Below are 19,886 nucleotides of genomic sequence, written 5' to 3' on the forward strand. Positions count from 1 at the left end.
GCGTCAGTTCCTCAGTATGGGCAAGTGAAGGCAGTTTGGTTCTGATGTAGAACCGCCATGTTCAAGAGCAATCTACACCAGAATACTAATTTGTTGGCAAATGGAGTGTGGGGTGTCCTTGCTGCCCTTATTTGGAGCCACCTAGCCGGGAGTCCTTGGACACAATCTTACACATATTTGCTCGGGCGCAAGCCCTAGAGTAATCAATTTCCCCCTCCATAAGTTCTTCTATGTTTGCTGAGGGGCCAGGGGTGGAGAGAGAGAAAAAGAACCCCCACAGTCTTGCCTAGGCTCTCTGCTGGTCTTTATCCTGTGTGTATTAACTCAGAAATAAAGGCCAGTGAAATCAAAGACTTGTTTCTCAGTAACTTATTCCAAATTTCATTGATGGGCCTTACTTCCCACATTGGTGAGAGTGAAGGGTGGGGCGGGGGGGTGGCTTGGAGAGAGAAAGGAGGCAGAGAAAGAAAACATGAAAGGAAGTGGGGGGGGGAGGAGGAAGAAGCATTGGTTGTTTAACTATATAAGTGCCATAGTTCCCATCTATGCTCCTTATCTGGCAGCTATGTCCAGAACCAGGAAGCCACTTTAGGAACATAGGAAGCTGCCATATACTGAGTCAGACCATTGGTCTATCTAGCTCAGTATTGTCTTCACAGACTGGCAGTGGCGTCTCCAAGGTTGCAGGCAGGAGTCTCTCTCAGCCCTATCTTGGAGATGCCAGGGAGGGAACTTGGAACCTAGGTGCTCTTCCCAGAGTGGCTCCATCTCCAGAGCGAAATATCTTACAGTGCTCACACTTCTAGTCTCCCTTTCATATGCAACCAGGGCAGACCCTGCTTAGCTACGGGGACAAGCCATGCTTGCTCCCGCAAGACCAGCTCTCCTTTCAGGCTTTCAAGAACTTCAGGCTCCCCCGCCACCCCACACACACATGCCCTCTAGCTCTGGCTTCAGAACCCTCTTTGAGCAAAAGCAACAGTTTAAGAATTGATCTTTAAACTATATAGGGTGGGGTGGCGAGGAGCGGAGCCTGCTCATTTAAAAAAATGTCCCTTTAAATTTTTAAATGTTTTTTTAAAAAATTCAGGCATATGCCAAAGCCTAACCCTGTGTAGTTTTGGGGAAATATCCAATGTATTTCACAGGACTGGGCAGGCGGTGCGTGTGAGAACAGCCTCAGTATTTCCTGAGCTATGAGCCTCTGAAGTCGCCATAGTATAATGCTAAAGGCAACGAAGAGCAGAGATCAGCAAATCTCAGCCATTGTACATCAGATTCAGAGGGGTGGTGTTGCTTTTCACCTAGTTGGTGTCTGCAAACATTTGAGCAGATTGGACAGCAGTTTCTGTTTCATGATCAATAGAATGTTCAGAGCTTATAATGAGAGAATGTTGAAACAACTCCCATCTTTTAACAATGCACTACTGTGCCTGTATAATTTTCCTGTTGAGGTGCAGTAGTGTCAAGAGCCTCTCTTTACATTCTGTTATATCAGCAAATGGGAGCCCAGCATTCAAAGACTTTGACCTTTTTTTTAATCTCTTTGGAGCCGCCCAATAAGCTTTATGGAGTGGGTGTTACTCTCATGTTTGTCTCCCTTCAGTTCTGATAATTCAAAAGGAGGAAGAGGGAATCTTATTTAACAAACTTACCAGAGCTGATGCAATTTGTTGTCCAATTTTATATACCTGTCTCTCAGTAAGGTCAAAAGGCAATCCGTCCATAGTCACTATATCCTAGCATGAGAGAAACAGATGGTTGTATTGTGACCTCCACATTTGCCTGAGTGAAGAGAAGTTTGAAATGCCATGCTACCTGGTTAGGTTTCCTTTGGGTACAAGTGCCCTGGAGGCTTATGGTGACTTGCTGACATTGGTTTTTGTTTACAAATATGCAAGCAGAGGACAGCAGAGGAAAATATAGTGCTTCAGGAGATAGCATCATGACCCTGCATGATATTCATAAGAAACTACCTTATAGTAGGGGTGTGCACGGAACCGCAGAGCTGCGGTCCGACACTGTGGGGTGGGTTCCTTTAAGGGTGGGGGAGGGTTTACTTACCCCTCCCTCCGCTTTCCCCCCTCCAGCGCACGTATTCTTTGTAGTAATTGGGGCGGCAGGATACCTCCCTGCCACCCCTTCTCCCGCTTAAGTGCAAAAGGCTTGCTGGAGCCTTTTACGCACGCGCACGTCGCGCACGAACTTCACGTCTCCCCGACGTGCACGCGCACGTGGCCACACGCACGCATGTCAGGGAGACGTGAAGCTCGTGCACGTGCACAAAAGGCTCCAGCAAGCCTTTTGCACTTAAGCGGGAGAAGGGGTGGCAGGGAGGTATCCTGCCGCCCCAATTACTACAAAGAACACGTGCGCTGGAGGGGGGAAAGCGGTGGGAGGGGTAAGTAAACCCTCCCCCGCCCTTAAAGGAACCCACCCCACCCGAACCGAACCGGCCCGGTCCGAACCGGTCCAGACAGTCTGGAGGCCTTTAGAATGGCCTCCGGACCGGTCCGGACCCATCCCTACCTTATAGTGGGGCAGACCTTTGGTCCATCTAGCTCAGTAATAATATTATCTACACTGACTGGCAGTGGCTGCTCCAAGGTTTCAAGCAGGAGTCTTTCTCAGTCCTACCGGGAAATGCTGCCAGGGAGTGAACCTGCGACCCTCTGCATGCTCTACCACTGAGCTACAGCCCCATCCCCAAAAGGTGGCACACCTGAGTCTCCCATCCAGGCACTGACCACGCCATGACCTGCTTAGCTTCAGCAAGGTGGCTATATCACGTACCCTTCAACCACCCTCTGAGACCCTAACATCAACTCAGTTTCAGCTAACTCCAGCTGGAAACTCTCTAAAATTCAAATTCTAAAATATGGCTCCAAATTGTTTCTGTGCCCCACTCCCTTAGCTGGAAGGGATCACATTCCCAAACTGGAGACAGGTATTGCGTTCAAAAAGCTGGAGAGAGATTCTGGCTATCAGGAATATCTCCTGTTACATATCATTGGTGAAACATCAGCTGATTATTCTGGACTATAAAACCACAAAGCCACCTAATGGCACAGTGGGAAAGTAACCTGCCTAGAGAGCAGGAGGCTATTGGTTTGAATCCCCGCTGTGTGTTTCCCAGACTATGGGAAACTCCTATATCGGGCAGCAGCGATATAGGAGGATGCTGAAAGGCATCATCTCATACTGCACAGGGGGAGGGCATGGTAAATGCCTCCTGTATTCTACCAAGAAAACCACATGGCTCTGTGGTCACCAGGAGTTGACACCGACTCAACGGCATAACTGTTATAAAACGACAACCCTGACTTTAACATCTGATAGAAGTGGCAAAGAAAAATCAAAGGACTGCTGCTTTTTTCTGATGAATTTGACTTATTTATATTTTTAGCTTGACACATTTTAATGCTACATGTGTTCTGCCTTTTTTGCACAGCCCTCAAGTCAAGAAGTCCTTCTGAAGGGAAGAGAGCAGCTAAAATTTCCCTGCTTGGCCACATGCTGTGAGGAGCTGGGAGGCAGAGTCTTCTACTGACGCAGCTCCTGTTATGCAGTTCTAACACTGCACAGAATGTCAGCCACACTTCTTTACGCTCACACACATGTACACTCCTCCAAATATCAACCACGTGGGATTTAGCTCAACTGTTTACTGTGGCTGACAAGATGCACTGCGTTCTCTTGGGGGGAACTGTGGTAGCGCTGTTTGCACAACTGCTGGTTCTCAACCGTGTTGGGGCTGTTTGAGTCAGCAGTAGTCCTGGGGGCTACTGGCATTCTGGCAATGGAACTCCAAGCATAATGCCAGCCTTCATTTTCACATATCCATTCCTGTGGTCAGAAGGCGGATATCATTTCAATTTTTCAGTAGTCCCAATTCCCAGCATTCAAATAGGGAGGCCAATCTGATCCACCTGGCCATTGCCTTTCCTAGACATACCTTCCGGCAAGTCCAAAGGAAGTTCAGAAGATTTCCGTTGGAAGCATCCTCCAACACCATGTAAAGGGGCATCTGGTTTGTACAACATCCTAGAAGCTTAACGATGTTTGCATGAGAACCAAGGAACTGATAGAATTCAATCTTTTCTAGGAAATCTTTAAGCTCATGGGAGCTGGCCGCGTCTGAAAGAAGAAGAAGAAGAAGAAAAGTGAGCAAGAAAAGCACCACAACTCTCTTTAGGATCCTCATTTTAGCAGAAATTTATTCTGGTTCAGGGCAACTCTTGAAACACTGCTGTTCTCCCATAATGTAATGAAAAAGGCTGACATGATGAGGAAAATTACTCAGATCAGTTCCACTGAAATTATAAGGAAGAATTAGGCATTGCCTAACTTGTCCTTTTAATTTTAGTGAGACCGCATTGAATTATTTTCCTCATCATGTCTGCCAATAATACAATAATACTAGGTGAACCCTGAGGTTTTAACATGCTTGGAGAAATTTGATTGTATAAGAAATGCTTTTCTGCTTTTGTCTTGTACTAATGGGAACCAGCTCCTGTTGAAGCTTTGGGCGAAACAGCTCCTTATTTGTGGTGGCTGTCGTGGTTTTTTCCTGTTGTGCTTGTCTTCCATCACTAATTATTATCAGTCATTACAGAGCATGTTGCTTGCTTTCCTCGAATGAAGGATTCATGCCTTAAACTACATGCATTCACAACATTTCACTGAGTACATCGTTTCCTTCTTCTGGATTTGAGGACTCGTTACCTGTACTGTATGTACTCTTGAATTTCTCATTTTGAAGACATCTTGGACTCTGTTTGGACACCTGTATATACTGGTTTCTCATCCTTTCCTTGCATTTTGTAATTCTACTTGGTATTATGCCATTGTATTTGTATATGTGTTATATAGATCTGTTTGATTATTTTCATGTGTGTTGAGAGCTGGTTATTTATCTATTTATTATTCATTATTTTTCATTCATCATTTTCTTTGGGTTTTTTTGTTCACGGGTTTTGCATCCCCCCCCCTCCATTCCATGGACCCTGGTTTTTTCCTCGGTTTTCTGCCAACAATACTTAGCATTTACATAGTATATGGTAAGTGTTTAAAGCACACACTGAAGTCATGCACACATCCTCTCTGGGGAGGGAGAGCAGGGAAGCAGGTGGAGGCCCTGCACATGATCACCCTCCCCAGTTCGCTCTGCCACTTGGCGCAGCACACAAGCTGTGCCAAGCAACAGACCTGGGAGTCGGAGGAGGAAGTCCTCCAGCATCCCTCAATGGACCCTGCAAGGAGCGTGGTGCATTGAGGGATTCCCCCTCCGCCAGGTGCTCTTGCTGTCCGGCTCTGTGTGTGTTCAGGCTGCTTGCAGAGGGACCCAGAGAAAAGGGCATGCTTATGCCCTTCTATCTGGGAAAAAGACTGAGTAAAAACTCTGGGCTACCCAGCAGGGCAGCGCTGGAATTGGCCATGATCCTGGTGTTTCACACGAGCAGCCCTACCCCAGTAGGGCCATGTAAGCCCAGGGAAGTCTGATCGTATGAAGAGCCTCACGATCTTGTAATCCTTTCAATAACCTTGTGAGTTAGGCTTGAGAATCAGGCCCCTCAAATGCATGATACAGACAGAAAGTGTACTGCTGTACTTGTGTACCCATATTGCTTATAAGGGCACATAATGAGGCAAGAGTTGAACCAGGGCCATCTTAGCTCACAGTTCATGTTCCATTTCACCATACCAGCTTTCAAGACCTGCTTTGTTTCATTCAGGTGGGAGATAAATCAAGTACTGCAACACATAGAGTTCTCCTGGGAGTTATTCACACATGGCTTCATGCCGCGGGGTATCTGAAGAGCGAATTTGCTTCGCAGAAGATTTGCAAGATGTTTAATTCAGGGGATTAAATTGATAGTTCACATAGCTGTCGGCTCCTCCCTGCACTCCCTCGCAGATCTTTTTCCTGTGCGTTCCCACCTACTTGCTCCAGGTTTTTCCTCCAACCACTCACAAATCAAACAACAGAGGAAGAGGTGAGAGAGCTTTTTTTAAAAAAATAGTTTGACAGCTAAGAGCGGAAGAGCAGCATGAGGAGTTATCAAACAGCTGGATCAAACAGCAGGATGCTTAACCCTTGCCTTTGTGAGTAACTGCCTTCATCACATCATGTCCCCCCCCCCCTACACATACCTAATAGAATCAGCTTAGACAAAAAAGGGCTCAGGTTACATCCATTCTGCATATCTAAAGCCTACGTAAAACATAGCAAGAAACACATTTTTCAGTTTGTGCTTGTGTTTAATTCAGGAATTTCTCCATCCCCCAGCAATTTATCCCTCCCACTCCCTCAACAGAGTATCACCTATATGAAACACACCCGCCCCCGCCCCCAGTGGTTGCAACTGCAAATCACTTAGAGCAGACCATACCCAAAACAGCTGCCAAGCTCCCCTTCATTGAGTTTTGAAAAACACTGGGGCTATTCTCACGATCAGCCAAAATTGGGCTAGGAGAACCTAGCCCGATTTTGGCTGATCGTATAAACCGTTTTTGGCTGATCGTATAAAGGCGAGCCCGGTGGCTTACAAGCGGCTAGCCCGCTTTTTTAGCCCTCCCCAAACCCGGGCTTTCCGATCATGAGTAGCCGTGGTGCAGCTCCACAGCTACTCACGAGTAGACCCCTGGAGGGGAGGTGAAAAGCCACCTCCCGGCGCTGGGGGTCTCCCCAGTATGCCCTGAGCACTCATGCAGGGCATACTGGAGCTTCTGGGGGCTGCGCGGCCCCCGAATTCCCCAGCCCCCGCCGGCTCCATCACAGAGCTGGCAACTGTGTGGGCGGCCAATCCAGATCGTGAGACCCAGCTCATTGATTTACTGGCATGACCACCCTACACATAACAGAAAACTGCGGGGCATAACAAAAGCTCCCCCTCCAAGCCTCTGAAACTAGAGGATTTTTTTAAAAACTGGACATACTTTGGGCTAAGCCAGAATGCTCAGCCATGATTCAGGGGAAAGCAGAGTCCTGTTTGTCCTGGTCCCTGATAGCCCGCAGGAACTTTGGGGTAAATCTAGCTAATATGTGGACTGGCACACTCCAATCAGGAGTGGATTCAAAATAAAAGCCCTGTGTGTTAAGCCTCCAGGAGCTTTCCCAGAGAGCAGGATTTATTGGGAATTTTCTGTGAGGCTTTACTAAGAGTTTGAAGTTGCCCCCCAAAACTGACGCAAAAAGTGGATTTTTTTTTTACCCTGGATATAAATTGGGCTACACTCTGATGAAAACCCCAATTTGTATGTGAAGTGCTCACAGGGACTTTGGGATAAATTTGGCCAATACGTGAAGACACCTTCATTCTAGAGGAGATGTGAACTAAAAGCCAGGTGTGAATAACTTCCAGGAGCTTTTTCAGACGTTGCTTTTACCTTGAATCTCCTCTGAAAGGGAGTGTGTGTGTGTATTTGCATATCATCCAGAATCTTGCTGAAGTCGGCGTGAGATCTTTGGAAGCACATCACACACAACTCGGGGTTTTCCTTCCGAATTTAAGCTTAGCCCAATTTGTGTCTGGATTTAAAAAAAATCCAGTGTATTTTGGCTACTTTTTCTGGATAAAACAAGAGCAGCTGCCTGTGGAGATTTTGAGATGCAAATAGGAAGCTGTCGCGATTCTTGTTCGAAGGATTCTTATTCGCTCAGGTATGCCAAGAGTTGAAAGCCCTGTCTGAAAAAGCTCCAGGCATGCCTGGCAGCAAATGGTCCAGTTCCACACTCAGTTGCCCTTTCTCACCCACTTTGCATTCTAAGGCTGGCCTCCCTACTGCACTGCTCAACTGGTGTAGCTCAACTGTAGCAGATCCCTGGCACTGCTTACTCGAACCAGGGGCGTAGCAAGGCTGGAGTGGGCCCAGAAGCAAGATTTTAAAATGCCCCCCCCGCCCTCATTGAAGCTCAGCTCATGAAGTAAAGATATCTTAAATGAGGCTGAACAGTCGTTTTAAAAAGCATAGTAAAATTTATATATATATACACACATACACACATATATACACACACACAAATGCACACCTAAGTGCCACAATAGAACATCATCCTAAATTATTTTTTTTAAGGTTTTATAAATTGTGGACGATGCAAGTCATTTAATGGTACTAGAGAAAGCCATGCTGTTCTGGTAGCTCCAGATCAGGCATCCCCAAACTGCGGCCCTCCAGATGCTGCTGAACTACAACCCTCAGCATACCCAGCCACAATAAATTGTGGCTCGGGATGCTGGGAGTTGTAGTTCAGCAACATCTGGAGGGCCGCAATTTGGGGAAGCCTGCTCCAGATCTTAACACCCACATCAATTTTGGAGGATGAATACAACTGAAGGAAGCCCGGGCAGGTGCGCGGCTGGGGGAGTCAGTCATGTGACTTGCCTCTGGGGGCCCCCCAAGGCAGTGGGCCCCCAGAAAACTGTCTCTCTTTGCCTGTTACGCCCCGACTTGAGCCATTGTGCATATCTAGGTATCTCTAGGAGGTACTTACTAGCAGATCCAAACAGAGATATAAAAGACATGAGTATGTGTAGAAGATTCAAACAACTGAGATGTCAAACTCAAGGAAGCACAGTAGTCTGACTGCAGTTGTTGTCTAAGAGGTCTGCTGCAGTTACACATTCGGGTGGAGGTGCACCTAGGTAATTTTGGAGCCTGGACCTAAAGGCCTAAGGAGCACCCCCGCCCCCTTGCTGGAGCCTCACTCCCAATGCAAGTTAAGCATCATCCCCCTATTCTCATCCCAGGTATTTCTTTCCCCACTCCCTCTCCTGTCTCTAAAGCACCCAGCACAGGTCATAATCACCCTCAGTGTGGGCCAGCAGCGACCACACCACCTAGGACAGATCAAAGAAGATTTGGAGGCCCCCAGGGGACGTGGAGGCCCAGGACTTGGGCCCCCCAAAGCACCACTGCATTTGGGACTATGGCTATAACAGACACATCAGCTCTATCCACACATTATGTTGTACAGTCTGTACACACTTGTATGTGCATGACTGTACCTGTGTTCATTTTAAAATGCAGGCCCCTCAAATGCACAGTACAGATAGGAAGTGTGCTGCTGTACCTGTGTTCAGTAGAATGCCTGAATAGCAGTACCTGTGTACACTCATTGCACAAGTGTTGAACATAACGCCCACATAGGGCTAGAATAAGGCAGCTTCGCATGAGTCATTTGTCTGACCAAGTTTTGTCTAAGCCTTCCTGCAGATGTTGACCTACAACTCCCGTCATCCCTGGCTACTGGCCACTGTGATGGAGGATGATGCGAGCTGTACACCAACAATAATTGGAGGGTTGCAGTTTGACATCCCTGGACTAGGCTATCTGGCAATGACTCTCCAAGGTGTCAGCCAGGTGGTCTTTCCCAGCCCAAAACCCAAGGCAGAGATGCCAAGGACTGATCTGAGGACTGAATGGACACAAAATATGCACCCTACTGCAGCGGCTAGCTGCCACTGAGAGCGAGCACCCTGTGCACCCAGGCTGTGCCTGCCTGGGAGCTGTGCCTGCTGCATCCCTGGCCCCAAGGGCGCTTGGCCCCACCTTTGGGGCTGCTGCATGGCCACTGGGCCCAACTCTGCGCTGGCATGGCCCTGATCCCAGCAAGAACAGGTGGTTCCTTTAAGCAAACCTGTTCTCACTGGAAGTTGGTGCCTTCGTCAGCCTCGTCCCACCACCTTAGGAAACATAGGAAACTGCCATATACTGAGTCAGACCATTGGTCTATCTAGCTCAGTATTGTCTTCACAGACTGGCAGCGGCTTCTTCCAGGGTTGCAGGCAGGAATTTCTCTCAGCCCTATCTTGGAGAAGCCAGGGAGGGAACTTGAAACCTTCTGCTCTTCCCAGAGCAGCTTCATCCCCTGAGGGGAATATCTTGCAGTGCTCACACTTCTAGTCTCCCATTCATATGCAACCAGGGCAGACCCTGCTTAGCTATGGGGACAAGTCATGCTTGCTACCACAAGACCAGCTCTGCTCACCTTACCAGCCCCAATGTCATCCCTCTCCCCCCTTGCCAGCTTCACCCGAGGCACACTGCCACTGCTGGCTCAACGATGCCAGCAAGGTAGCATGGAGCATGCATCTAGCATCAGCGGCTTCAACCAGTGGCCTCTCCTCATTGATCCTGTGAGGTCATAGCAGCACCAGCTCTCTCCCCTACTGTTTCCCCCCCTCCAGCACCAAACCTGCCCTGCTTTGTCGCCTGCAAGGGAGAGGCAGTGGAAGCAGAAATGCAGTGGTGGCAAGGAAAGGCTGGTTGATGAAGGTGTTGGATGCAATAAACCATGGCACACCTAGGAATGAGACCAGCGAGCGGGAAGATGGGCAATCTCTGGGCCACTGGGGCAGGGTTGGGGCTGGTGAGAGGGCAATGGAGTGTCAACACAGGCTCCAACCCAGGGAACAGAGCCAGCAATGGACACTGTCATGTTATTTCTCTATACAGAGTAGAGTTTGAAACAGCAGGACACTACATAGTACATACCTGTATTTTAAGTATATAGGCCTTGCCAGTTTCACACAAAACTCCTACAAACAAAACAGGCTAGAAAATAAATGAAAAACTGAAACTTCTAGGCCTATTTGAAGCACCAAGACAGATGGTACTTCTAGTCACTTGTATTACCCTGCAATGCTTTCAGTATGACTGGCTGAGTTTTCCCAGGAATGTTGGTCCTCAGTTCTGCTCTGTAGATTCCTCCAAAGCTGCCATTTTGGATAAATTCCACTGACTCGAGACAGATCTTCTCTCGTGGTATCTCCAGTTCTTTTAAAGTAAAGGCTGCCGTTCTTAACAAACAATCCATGGTGGTCTCACTTAGTTGGATAGAAGTATGCTCTGGTGTGCTGATGCTTTCTTGGGTTTTTGCCTTTTTTGACATTGTGACAGGAGCTGTGAGCAAAAACATGAGATGGAAACATTGGGAAAAAACTTCTCTTACATTTTAGCATTTACCATGTATTCTAATCCAATTCTCCTAACTGCTAATTGGACAAAGAGGCACCAAAGACACTTTCTTAGAGAGAAAAACTGTCCCTATTCAACCTATCATAGTTGTTGAAGCTATCCAACTCCAGCGGCTGTTGCTAGTTGTTTGTGTGTGACACCATGTCCCATAGCGTATCTCCAGCAGCTGCTGCTAGTCGTGTGTGTGTGTGTGAGAGAGAGAGAGAGAGAGAGGCAGGCAGGCAGGCAGGCAGGCAGGCAGGCAGGCACCATGAGCTCTTTTGTGACATGGAACTATTTTGTTATAACTTTTTATAGATAAGCAAGTGGCATGCTCCCAGGTCTGTAAAGCACATTAACACATCAGAAGAGAATGTCAGGGTTTTAGTCTCCTTCTGAAATTCTCAGGGAGAATAATTTCAGGCAATTTTCAATATTTCAGAAGAAATAGGCCACTTTATACTTCGATCAAGCGGTTTTGCGATTGGCTCAGCCCTCTTGTTCGATAGGCATGACCCTGAGGCACCAGGTCTACCAACTTCCTTATTAGAAGCCATCACTTGCCTCCAGCAGAAGGGGAGATGGATTTAAATAAACTTTCCTATTTTGAAATGAATGAATGTTATAAAATGTGAACTGGCGGATATAATGATTAAAACATATTTGTTTGCTACTAAAGAGAACATTTGTACAACCTAGAAGCATAATCCAAAATCTTTTTGATTGCAGAATTATGTCTGTTTAGAGATAAGAGACAGATTTCGATGGGACACTGTTGTATTCTATCCAGTGAGGCAATTCTCACAATTGCCAAAAAGCCGGCTAAGGGAGCCTAGCCCGCTTTTTGGCGATCGTGTGCTGCAACAGGAGCCATGCCGCTCCTGGCAACAAACCTCGCTAATCCCCCCCTCCCCTTAGCCGAGGTTAACGGAGTGAGTGCTCCATTAACCTAGGCATTTTGCTCATGTGTCACTGCAGCATGCGGTGACACATGAGTAGACCCCTGACCAAGCAGCCTCCTGGGCTCAGGGGTCTCTCCAGGGTGCCCCCTGCAAACTCGCGCAGGGCACCCTGGCACTTCCCGGGACCATGCGGCCCCCGAGCCCCACAGCCCCTGCCAGCTCTGTGATGGAGCCGGCAGTCATGTGGGTGGCCGATCCAGTCGCCCAGGGCTCCGTGGGCAATCGTCTGTGGGGAGAGCGGACTAAGCCTGGTCTCCCCGCAGACCTCATTTCGGCGAGTCTCACTGATCGTGAGACTCACCTCAATATCTTTTATGTTTTGTTGTTTAGAAGTTTGTCCCAGTGGGGATCCTGTAGAGCAGTGGTTCTCAACGTGTGGGTCCCCAGATGTTGCTGAACTACAACTCCCAGCATCCCTAGCCCCATTGGCCTTTGGTTGGGAATTATGGGAGTTGTAGTTCAGCAACATCTGGGGACCCACATGTTGAGAACCACTGTTGTAGAGAATGTGTGTAGTGAGAAAGGAAAAGGGAGGGAAAGGAGACTAAGAAAATGGAGTTGTTTCTGAATAAACTCTTAGTTAAATCTGTGTAAGATTTCTTTGTGTTTCTGAGGAAAGCAGCTATAAAACAGACACTTTTTTTTAAAAAAAAAGGTGACTAAGGGGAGACATTATAGAGATTTTATTATCCTGGCCTAGTATGAGAAGTTGTTTCAACATAGCACCACTATAAGTCCTGTATCAACTGGGTAGCAAGTAATATAATTCTTTCAAGTCTGGTGAAGATCTGATGTAAAATTGAGGAGATGCAGCAGTTTAAATATTGACCCTGAAACTCTACAAAAGAAGTGCTGGTTACTACTTTTCCTTTTCCTATCAGAAGACATACCATATTTTTTTTAAGATCCCGTTAGATATATGCTGAACATAATCTGGTGTTACTTTGAAAAAATCCATCCAGTATTTCCTGAGTTATTAGCCTATGAAATCCCCTAATAACAGGGAAAAATCTACTAAGGGCCCAGATCAGGGACTTTGCCCACTGAAGGTCCTGGAGTTGGGAGGGGCAAGTTCTTCAGAGTGACTTCGTGGTTCTGAATGTAGTTACTTGATAAGGAGAATTTAAGAGCACTATGGCACTTCTATAGTTAAACAAATGTTCCCTTCTCCCTCCTTTTTCTTTTATGGGTTTTTGTTTTCTCCTTCCACTGATGCAGCCACAAGCTGACAGGGGGTTATATAAGGTGGTGGTGGTGGTGGTGGTGGTGGGGAACATGGCCTTGCAAAAGCATGTCAGATGGTAGGACGGGGGGGGGGCGGGTTTCCAAAAGGTGGAGAGGCAGTAGAAGGATTGTGAATGGCCTTGTGAGGTAGCAACAAGGTGGCAAATAGATTTGCAATGGAACACGAGACAGTGACAAAGTCGCAGGGGGCTTGTGAGGAGAGGTGGAAAGGGGCCTTGTGACAGGATGCAAGATGGCAGCGAAGTGGCTGGGGACTTTGGAAGGTCACACAAGGCAATAGTGCGGTGATGAATTGACTTGTGACAGCACGTAAGGGTAAGGCAGCAATGAGGTGGCAAATCAACTGCCAAATGACAACACCTTTAAAACCTAATGCTAGAACTGCACTCACTGCATCTTGCAGCGAATGACCTGTACTGGATTCAATAGGCATTTTCAGTTCTATAAAGTGCCTGCGTTGAGACCAGTTCCTCAAATCCTAACCAAAACTGGTAACAGCAGCTGGAGGAATTGCAGCCAGCTACATCAAGTCTTCTATTCTTCCCAATCATTTAAGAGGAACTTGTTTTAAAACTTGAAAAGCTTAAAAACCTTTCAGGCATGAACAGAAAAGATGACATAGCCATCACCATCCTTCCTAAAGTCTAGCCTAGATCTGCTACCTTGTAATTTCAACCCAGCGATCCTAGTCATGCTAACAAAGCCACACTTTCTTCTACCTGACAGCCTTTCGGGTATTTGAAGATGGCTGTCGTTCGTCTCCTCTTTGTCTTCTCCACTCCAAGCTAAGCATACTCAGCTCCTTCCTGTGAAGACTGAAGAAATTCCCTGTAATTTCCCCCAAAGTAGTAATGATGCCTAGACATGCATGCCTAGGGGTGTAGTGGAGTGGGGGACACGCAGGGACGGAGCACTGGTACTTCCCGGCTTCTCTGGCTGTAGGGGTAGGCATGGCCATGGGGGGGGTGTTGTCATGGAGAGCGCCTGCACGTCTGAATTTGCAACTACATCACTGTGCATGCCATATAATTAGCCGTGCGAACAGTCGAAGGTGATAAGTAAAACTGTCCCACCACATCCAGTTTTCAACCTTACCTGTATACTGGGGAAGCATGCTTGACTACCATCTAATTTGGAGTTGGGCGTTTAAATAAAAACTTGCAATCTTCCTCTTGCACTGTGTGGAATAGAATCTACACATGCCTCTCAACATGCAATAAAATCACATATGCCTCCTAGCAGATTTATGTGGCCAAGCCACACCCACAGTCACAACTTCACGGTGCTTGTAGCAACACAGAAAGTTATCTAAACCCATTTTACAAATACAACATACATAAATACTACATATGTATACTAGGTAAACAGAACTCTGGTGTAGTATAGTGGCTGGGCTACAAACCAGAACCTTCCAAAGTTGAATCTTCCCTTTGCCATGAATGTGGGCAACCTGCTTCTTCTCAACCTCAGCTCCCCAGCTGCGTCAGAGGAATATTATACTATACCTTACAGGGCTTTTGTGAAATAATACAGGTGAAACTCTTTGCACACTTAAGAAGTGCTATACAAATTATTATTATTATTATTACATTTATATCCCACTCTTCCTTCAAGGAGCCCAGAGCGGTGTACTACATACTTGAGTTTCTCTTTCACAACAACCCTGTGAAGTAGGCTAGGCTGAGAGAGAAGTGACTGGCCCAGAGTCACCCAGCTAGTTTTATGGCTGAATGGGGATTTGAACTCGGGTCTCTCCGGTCCTAGTCCAGCACTCTAACCACTAGACCATGACATCATTAAATCAACTAAGTGGTACTGTAATTAATGGGGCCAGGGGTGTAGCAAGGTTGGAGTGGGCCCAGAGACAAGATTTTAAAATGGCCCCACTCACTGAAGCTCACCTCATGAAGTAAAGAAATCTTCACCTGATGAAGTAAAGAAATCTAAATAAATGAGACTGAATAGTGGTAACAAAAAGCAAAGGTTTTGTAAATTGTGGACGATGCAAGTCATTTAATGGTATTAGAGAAAGACATGCTGTTCTGGTAGCTCCAGGTCTTAACACTCACATCAATTTTGGAGGATGAATACAACTGAAGGAAGCCCGGGCAGGTGCGTGGCGGGGAAGTCAGTCATGTGACTTGCCTCTGGGGGACCCCCCAAGGCAGTGGGCCCCCAGACAACTGTCTCCCCTTGCCCTATTGTAGTTATGCCCCTGAATGGGGCTTATTTCACATCACTGAACATATCATTGCAACACACTGACATAATTGATCAGGAAGCAGGGAATATACTATAGTGATTCAAGAACCCAAATTGCATTCTATCATAAATATAGGATAGGGTCGTGGTGAAGAGACAGAGCTGTGAACCAGGAAGTCCTGAGTCGAATCGAATACCTTGTTATGGACTACTTGAATGACCTTAAGCAAACGACTGTCTCCTAGTCTCATTCCCATGACTGGCAATACTAAGAATGAGCAACCTTACTGGGTTGTTGTATGGATTACTGAGAAAAATTTACGAGAAGCACCTTGAGCAACAAGAATGTAAAATCAATGTTCAGTATGACCATAAAAAAATGAAACTATTATTTTATTTTAATTTTATTAATTTTATTTACTTAGCTAATGCTTTTTAAAATTCCCAGTCAGGGGCACATAACAGTCCCGCCAGTCTCTTGGGGGAAAAAAGAGATCAGTTTAAGAACAGTCTCAGTGAATAACCTGGTTTTTTGGTGGGGCGGGGGTGGAATCTGAAAGACGCCGGTTCCAACATAGAATTCTTAGAATGGCTTAAATGTTAACAGTGTTGGGAACACTAAACAACATATAAACAAATTTAGATCTTGCCCACCATCCAAAGTTACCACCTCAATGGAGGAACAATAGCCCATAAAAGGAAAAGAAGAAAAATTGTATTTAACTATACAGGTTCAGAGGGTTCCTAGATTCTCTTTATTGAGCAGCTACATTCGGAACCAGAAAATCAATTTCCAGGACTTGCCTCTGCCAACGGTAGAAACTTTATTTGATTTTATGCTGTCATTATGATGACTTCAAGGTCTAACAACACAATAAATATTGTCTGGATCTTTTCAAAACAACATAGGACTATGCTTCAGCATTAAATATTTAAAGTGGGCATTAAAACCATTGTGTGTTATCCGATGACCAAAAGAATGGCTAATAGTTGTTTCCCATAATTTAAATGTCAATTTTAAAACTGCTGCAGCATTTGTATCAGATCTGCACCACATTTGGAGGAGTGATGCCACCTAGTTGTCATCTGCAAATGTTAAAGGAGATTGGACATAAGGTTTAGATTTTATGACCAACAGAATGTTCCGAGCTTATAATGTTGAAACAACTATACTGGTCCATATACAGTGCAGTGTCCCATTGGTGGTATCTACCGTACTAGTGTTGAAACCATTTAAGTGCTCAGTACACACATTGCTGGAGGGTATAAAATAGGGTTATAACATTCATATGTGGAGTACCGTGATGAGATGCAAGGTAGTATATTCTCAATTCCAGTACTTGTGGTAACTCGTTAGTTCTTGGGCCAGTTAAAAATCCACAATAATTAATATTTTATATGACTTAGGTTGCAATGCTATGCAAGCTTACCTAGAGATAAATGCCTTTGGGTGCAGTGGGACTTACTTCTGAGGAAACATGCCAGGAATGACCTGTGATTGTCATTTACAATGCTTAACTTTGGAAGTCAGGTGATTTAGCCCATGGTTCTCTTTTTTTACATAAAAAGCAGCCTTTAATTCAGTGAAATATGGTCATGATTGAGTTTGACGAGATTATAACTGCAGATTTTATTTGTTTATACTAAATTCAGATTTCCTTTTAATCTATTTTTTAAAAAGAGATGCGCACTATAATTGTTTTTTTTTTAAGTTAAAAATCTGGATTTAAACAAGTTTGATTAACTTGTTAATTTTTTTTTAATCCATCCCATACACCACATTTCACTGGGCTCCATCTCCTAACCTATGAGGGACCACCATTTTGCTCCCAGAGTTCTAGGAGCCTAGATATACTACCAGCTGTACTTACCTTCCTCTTTGGACTCTGGAGATGTCTGCTGCTTTAACCTCAAGTTCTGGTGATGAAGCCAAAGGATGATGCCTAAAACAATAACAAATACACCTACCAAAAGGACTGGGACGATGATAAGTTCAGCTTGATTCTCTTGTATAACTGTCAACAGAAAAAGCAAATGAGAGAGATGTTACAACTGTTAATTTTCATCTGGATGATCATCCAGCTGAAGAATCACAAATGACTTTTTTTACAGCACAGAGGGTGGGTTTTTTGGTGGTTCTGTTTGCAACAATCTACCTGTGGCATTGTGACAGTGTTACACTGATACAACTGAGGGGGGCTAAGTGATATTTCAAGCAGATCAACAGTTTAAATGGCATGGTTCTCAGAGCCAACCACCTAATTTGGGGTATGCTTTTTAAAAAATTACTTGCTGTGAAGACCTGAAGGTCATTTAATGTTCACAAGCATGCAGCCTTTTAAAAATGGTCAGTAGTTACTGCCAAATCAATGTACACTCGGTCTGAGATATCAAAGTCTGTTTTTATTTTATAGTTGAACTCAATAAACTTTAAAAGGATGTTTAATTCGCATTTGTTATTTGCTATGGATAATGGAGATGTCTCCCTTTTCTCCTCTGCTTCAGGAAGAGAAATTTACAGATAAGGATACAGGAGAATTTTAAAGATATAGTAGAACTTTTTGAAAAGCTTCTGGAGTTTCTTCTTTTTCATGGGCATACCCTAACCCTGTAACTGTATTTTTGGTTTTTAATTTAAAAAAACAAACAGAAATGTTACTTGGTTGTGTATATGGAACTTAGTTGGAGCAGCTGAAGGAGGAATATAATACAGACTACTAAAATCACTTTGATTAAAGAAGGCTGATAGACAATCCTAAATCAGAGAAACCTTCTCTATAAAGCATTAATTTGTTCTGGTTCAGCATGCAATATCTTCCCACATATAAAGTGCACTTCAAGAGAGAAAATAGGCCTTCATCCTTACCACATAGTTTGTCATTGTTCTGACACTCCAGTAGCATGCGTGATAACTGCCTCTTTTTTCCTGCCATGTTAAGCCAAATATACTTTGCCCTTTTTCAGCCGTTGTCATATACTGCACAGATAAAGAACATTAGGAGGATTAGATGTTACCAATTCTAGAGCTTTAACTTGGCAAATTATACGTAGTCCAGTCTTTTTCTATATTACTGGGGCAAAATTAGTGGGGCTTCAAGGATCTTATTGAGATCACAATATAATCAGAGCTACTTAATCATACTGCTTTAATTATCTTACAATATAGAAAACATCACGAATGCCTGGTCAGCATTATTATCTTTTTATTCTACCCAGCAATTTCAATTCTCCAAGTGGATATGGCATGCAAAACAACATCACTATACATTGTGGCTTATACACAAAGCAAGGAAGCAGCAGCCCACTTCCCAACTAACTGCCACTGGTGTCCTGGGGAAGGGACCATTTTTTACAGTCTCTGCTTTCCCAGGAAGCTCTCTGTGCCATCAAAAATATGTCCCTGAGGGCACCTGAAAATATGTCCCTAAATCCCTCAGAGACAGATTTTCGGATGGCACAGAAGGCTTCCTGGGAAAGTGGAGATTGTCAAAAATTGTCCCTTCCCCAGTGCACTTGTGCAGGCAGTTGGAAATGCACCCCCTGTTGAAATAAGAGCCTCTCCATCTCTGACAACTTTTAAATGGGCAGTTAAAACACATCTAATTAAAAAGCCAGGTTTTTAATTAGATACTATTTTAGTAGTTTTTGACATGGTTTTAGATTTTAAGTTATTGTGATGCTTTTAACCTTTTTTGTTTTGTTTGTATTATTTTTTTGTAAACCACCCAGAGACATAGGTTTGGGGCGGTATATGAATATGTCCAATCAATCAATCAATCCATGTTCTTACATGTCTGCCCAATTATAGCTCTGCTCCTGTCAGGTCCTTTCATGTAGAGCAAGGCCTCATGCTGGGGTCTCCGGAGGTATTGGTGGGCCAAGATCAGGTTGAGAGACATGCCCTGGGCCCAGTCACTGAGGGCTGGGGGCAAGGGAAGTCTGGAAGCAGGTACGGCTCAGGAGAGAGCTCCCTCAGGTTCAGGGTTTGTAGAGCAGGGGCTCTGACATCAGAGTAATCAGCAAGGAGTGAGCTGTTGTTCCAGAAGGGTGTGACTGTTTGAGACAGGCTTCTAAAGGCTGGCACTAGGAACTTCCTTGTTAGTGCTGGCAGCTGGGTTTGGTCTCTCCCTTGATTCTGAGGAGTCCACCTACTCCTGAGTGGAGCTTTCTGTAGCAATTCCGGTCATGCTGCCAAGCGAGCACTCTTCCGCAGCGGCGATGAGCGTGTGGATTAGGACCCTCCTCTGGGTCTGAATCTGGGGTCAGCTCCATGGGGCCTGCCCAGGGCAGCTGCCGGGGTTTGGACTCTCCATCTTCCTCCTGGAGACCTTTGTGAAGTTGGAGTAGCTCTCAGGCTCCCTCTGATTGGGACCTGTGTCCAGCAGCTCATTCCCCTGCAAGAATAACTAGGAAAGAGGAGGCCTGTATTCACCCCTCATGGAGTGAAGGAGATAATGAAGAAATAGGGAGGGGATGGAGCTGGAGGGCCCTCAGGAGCTGGGGGTGGGTTCTTTGAAC

At 45.5% G+C, this 19,886-nt stretch overlaps 1 protein-coding gene across 11 annotated transcripts in view; it reads right to left on the bottom strand.

The window, feature by feature from the left end:
- STYK1 (serine/threonine/tyrosine kinase 1) overlaps nt 1-19,886 on the bottom strand; it is a 63,775-nt gene that overhangs the window by 24,807 nt on the left and 19,082 nt on the right. For 7 of the 11 annotated variants that reach the window (XM_053298074.1, XM_053298076.1, XM_053298077.1 and 4 more), the window contains exons 2-6: nt 18,235-18,345; nt 17,240-17,383; nt 10,639-10,905; nt 3,956-4,137; nt 1,656-1,739 (exon numbers count right to left, since the gene is read on the bottom strand). In XM_053298074.1, coding sequence (XP_053154049.1) covers nt 1,656-1,739; nt 3,956-4,137; nt 10,639-10,905; nt 17,240-17,383; nt 18,235-18,301 — 744 coding nt within the window. In that variant the 5' untranslated portion in view covers nt 18,302-18,345. Of the gene's footprint in view, nt 1-1,655; nt 1,740-3,955; nt 4,138-10,638; nt 10,906-13,885; nt 14,687-17,239; nt 17,384-18,234; nt 18,346-18,527; nt 18,553-19,158; nt 19,305-19,520; nt 19,784-19,886 lie in introns of those variants that run through there. The other 4 variants (XM_053298080.1, XM_053298078.1, XM_053298081.1 and 1 more) reach the window with 4 other exon arrangements.

This window comes from Hemicordylus capensis, chromosome 2 (genome assembly GCF_027244095.1).
Source record: "Hemicordylus capensis ecotype Gifberg chromosome 2, rHemCap1.1.pri, whole genome shotgun sequence".
NCBI lineage: Eukaryota > Metazoa > Chordata > Lepidosauria > Squamata > Cordylidae > Hemicordylus > Hemicordylus capensis.